General features: G+C 32.2%; 1 protein-coding gene across 1 annotated transcript; it reads left to right on the top strand.

Moving 5' to 3' along the window:
• The first annotated feature begins 1,005 nt into the window (after positions 1–1,005).
• Positions 1,006–3,063, top strand: LOC113724354 (uncharacterized). Its single transcript, XM_027247265.1, has 2 exons — positions 1,006–2,479; positions 2,708–3,063. Exons 1-2 carry the CDS (start codon positions 1,006–1,008, stop codon positions 3,061–3,063), a joined length of 1,830 nt encoding a protein of 609 aa, XP_027103066.1.
• The last annotated feature ends 1,692 nt before the right edge of the window (positions 3,064–4,755 follow it).

Genomic DNA, 4,755 nt, shown 5'->3' with positions numbered 1-4,755 from the left:
CAGGATTTACTGGGCAATTAAAAAATTGGTGGGATAATGCATTAATATTACAAGACAAATTATCAATATTAGAACATACGCAAGAAATTGAAGATGATCAAGGAAATATTCAAATACAGTCTTGTAACAATAGTAATGTATTTCATAGGAAATCCTAAAGAAGAATTAAATTCAAATAAAACATTCTTAACAAATTTAAGATGCCCAACTTTATCAGATTTTAGATGGTATAAAGACATGTTTTTAACAAATGTATTAAGAAGACCAGATTGTAATGCTTCATTCTGGAAAGAAAGATTCATAACTGGATTACCAAGCTTATTTTCACAAAGAATAATGGATAATTTACAATTTATCGCATAGTTTCTGCAGAAATACCTGATGAAGCACAAAATAAGCATCTTTTTAGAATGGTCAAGAAACATATGATGCATGGGCCATGTGGTGAGAAAAAACCTGATAATGTATGTATGCAGCGTGCATCAAAGAAGTCTTGCAAGAATAATTATCCAAAAGCATGGGCAGAAAAAACTACACATTCTCAGAATTCATATCCAACATACAAAAGAAGAAATGATGGGAAAAAAATTTTGGTTCGGGGACACTACTTAGATAACAGATGGGTAGTGCTATACAATGCTTATCTGTTGGCTAAATTCAATTGTCATATAAACGTAGAAATTTGCTCCACAATTAAGGCTGTGAAGTATGTGTATAAGTATATATACAAAGGCCATGCAAGGAGACATTTTCAAGTGAATTCAGATGATGGAGCAAATATTGTTGATGAAATCAAAGAATATCAGTCAGCACGGTGGGTATGTGCAGCTGAAGCAATGTGGAGAATATACAGATTTCATCTTTATGAAATGCAGCCTGCTGTAATACAACTTCAACTCCACCTAGAAAACTTTCAATCTATGCTATTTCGACCAAATGACAGTCTTGACAATATATTAAGTAACAGTTTTGCAAAAAAAAACTATGCTTACCGAATTTTTTCGAATGAATGCTACAGATGATTTTGCAAAAAGTCTCAAATGTACCTACAAAGAGTTCCCTGAGCATTTTGTGTGGTATCCAAGTTCCAAATCTTGGCAACCTAGAAAACAAAAAGATTCTATAGGCAGAATTGTTGCAGCAAATCCCCTTGAAGGTGAACGGTACTTCCTAAGACTCCTTTTACTGCAAGTTAGAGCTCCAACTTCTTATGATGATTTAAAAACTGTAAACGGAGTACATGTTACTACATTTCGCGAAGCAGCTGTGCTTAGAGGATATTTAGAATCAAATAACTCACAAGATGAATGTCTAGAAGAAGCTGCCGTTTATCATATGCCATATAGCCTAAGAAGGTTGTTTGCAACATTGTTGGTATATTTTACCCCCTCAAACCCAAGATCCCTATGGCTGAAATTTGAAGAATCATTGTCTAAAGATTACAATAGACTCCCAAACATAACCAAAAGTGATATTCAATTTAAAGATCTGCATCAAATAAGCAATTTTTTAGAGTCTATGGGTCGTAATATAAACAACTATGGACTGGTGCCAAGAGTACTCAAATTTCATGACTCAAACACAGATGCAAGAGATACAATTAGTGAAACAGAGATTAAAGTTTCAGAGGATGACTTGGTATCAATTACTAAACTTAATCTTGGTCAAAAAGCAGCCTTTGATACCATAATGCAGGCATTATACATTAAAGGAAAAGGATGTTTCTTTATAGATGGACCAGGTGGCACTGGAAAAACATTTCTTTATCGAGCATTATTAGCTGAAGTACGGTCAAAAGGCTTTATAGCATTAGCTACTGCTTCTTGTGGAGTTGCAGCATCAATATTACCAGGAGGTAGAACAACACACTCTCGATTCAAGATTCCAATTGATATGAATTCAGCTAACATGTGTAAAATTAGTAAACAAAGTGCGCTTGCTAAACTAATTCAAGCAGCTAAACTTATCATTTGGGATGAAGCTCCAATGGCACACAAAACTGGTATAGAAGGTGTGGATACGCTACTAAAAGATTTAATGGGTTCTTCTGAATTATTTGGCTCAAAAATTATGGTTTTTGGCGGTGACTTTAGACAAGTTCTCCCTATTGTCAGTAAAGGTTCAAAGGAAGATTTTGTACAAGCTAGCTTAGTAACTTCATACATTTGGCCACAGCTTCATAAACTATACCTCACAGACAACATGAGAGCAATATCAGATCCAGAATTCACAGATTACCTTCTCCGAATAGGAAATGGACTAGAACCAGTAATACAAGGGTTAAAAGTAAAGATCCCTCTCCCACTATTGATACCATACAAAAATGAAACAGAATCAATATTTGAACTTATCAAAACAGTTTACCCAGATTTAACTGCTTTTTCCAAGAACGATTTTTCATTGGTAAATCGAGCAATCCTTACTACAAAAAATGAATTTGTTGATATGTTAAACAACTTGTTAATTAACATTTTTCCAGGTGAGGCTCAAGAATATATTAGTCGTGATAAAACACTTGACATTTCAGAACAAGGCCTATTTGAAGATTTTTAGAATAGCTTAACGCCTAATGGTTTTCCTCCCCATAATCTTATTCTAAAACCAAATTGCCCAATAATTCTTCTCAGAAACATTGACCCCCCTGAAGGTTTATGCAATGGAACAAGGCTAATATGTAAATCTTTAACTAACAATATTATTGATGCAGTTATAAGTGCTGGAGAATTCAAAGGCAAACAAGTCTTTTTACATAGAATATCTTTTCGAATAGAAAATAATCCTGATTGTCCAATGTCATTTGAAAGAGTTCAATTTCCAGTGCGCCTATGCTTTGCAATGACAATTAATAAGGCTCAAGGTCAAACCTTAGATTTTGTCGGTATATACTTACGTGAACCAGCTTTTTCACATGGCCAACTATATGTTGCTTTATCAAGAGCAAAAAGCAGCAATTGTGTAAAGATTCTTATACAGCCTTCTCCCTTTGATCCAACAGTTGACTATGCTACCAATAACATAGTATACAAACATATTTTACAGCTTGCAAATCATGATCCTTCATAATTATTGATTACAAGATTGTCAGATTCATATTCATTGCACTTATTGATATTCATAATCCACCAGCAATTCATGCTTAACTTTCTTGTACTAAAATATCTATTTTTTGATACCGCCTCAATATTTAAGCCAACTAATGAAAATTCTTGTATTAAAATATAGCATTAACTAGAGCTTATGCTTTGTTTATAATGCAAATAATGTTAAATCTTTCACAAATACTGCTCCATTTTTGAGTTAGAGGTTAGTGTTCATACATTTCATCTGCCCATATTACTAATTCTTGTAGTCATATATTCAGAATATTCATTATATATTAACATTACTCATTCTTGTAATTGTATGTTCAGAAAATTGATTACTAAGTGTTTATCGTTTTTGCAGTGAAAATGTATATAAAGATGAGAATTCTGCTTATCCAGAATATAAAATGTATAAAGTAGCACTGCTTATCCAGAATTTTATATTCAGAATATAAAATGTATATAAAGTAGCACTGGTATTACATAACTTAACTAAGGCTGTTATGTAATTCTTTATGTTTTAAACAGGTTGATCTATTCAATCAGAGATTCTGACCTCAAAACTAAGGCTGCTGAGTCAAATAAAGCAGCAAAGATAGATGCAACATCAAGTCATTATTGAAAGAATGTTTGATAAGTACGTAAACTTCTGAAACATTACATTTTACTATAGATTTCAAATTTTTCTCATTATCTCATTTTTCGACCTCCCTGTAGGTATATAATTAACAGAAGATATTGTATATTCAAAAAATTGATTACTAAGTGTTTATCAGTTTTGCACAGTGAAAATGTATATAAAGATGAGAATTCTGATGAGACTCAGAGGCAAGTAACTACATTACTGACCTCAAAGATTCAAAGACGCTTTTTTGTTGGAAGTTTTTGTTTTAAAGCCCACTTCTATAGACTACTCATCTCCTTCATTAATATTTTAGCATTCATTTTATCAGGTTATATAAACTGCATTTGAAGAATAGGAAGCATAAGTTCTTTTTGCTTTCATATGTATTCATTATTTATAACAAATCTTTATCTCCCCTCTCAGGTCTTTTGTTATTTGAATAAACTGAATCACTCATTGTTGTGATTCCTTGGAGCTGACGTTCTATTCAATGTATCAGAAGATGCAGATTATGTCTGGATTATTCCAGGTAGCATGTTATTATTGAATTTTGCTTTGTAAATTTGTTAAGTATTTCTATGTATTGCATCTATAACAAAATAAATCATGGTTAGATAAATACTGATTTTGCACTATAAAGTAGCACTGGTATTACATAACTTAAACTAAGGCTGTTATGTAATTCTTTATGTTTTAAATAAGTTGATCCATTCAATCATAGATTCTGACCTCAAAACTAAGGCTGCTGAGTCAAATAAAGCAGCAAAAATAGATGCAAGACCAAGTCATTATTAAAAGGATGTTTGATAAGTACGTAAACTTCTGAAACATCACATTATACTATAGATTTCAAATTTCTCTCATTATCTCATTATTGGACCTCCCTATAACTATATAATTAACATATGCTATTGTAATCATGTCTCTCACAATTTTGGCAGCTCTAGAAAATATCAATGTGATGTGATTATATCTATCCAACTACTTGAGATCTCAAAATTTGAAAAATTCTAACCTCAACTACTTTAATGATCCTTTATTGGGATT

This window comes from Coffea arabica, chromosome 2c (assembly GCF_036785885.1).
Source record: "Coffea arabica cultivar ET-39 chromosome 2c, Coffea Arabica ET-39 HiFi, whole genome shotgun sequence".
Taxonomy (NCBI): Eukaryota; Viridiplantae; Streptophyta; class Magnoliopsida; order Gentianales; family Rubiaceae; genus Coffea; species Coffea arabica.
This window is presented reverse-complemented; position numbering and strand designations above follow the sequence as displayed.

Bases quoted from the DNA above. Each gene is read 5' to 3' on its own strand.
- LOC113724354 (XM_027247265.1), top strand. From the start codon at position 1,006: ATGAATGCTACAGATGATTTTGCAAAAAGTCTCAAATGTACCTACAAA. The intron at 2,480-2,707 runs GTGAGGCTCAAG...TTATTGATGCAG, and splicing joins GTTAATTAACATTTTTCCAG to TTATAAGTGCTGGAGAATTC.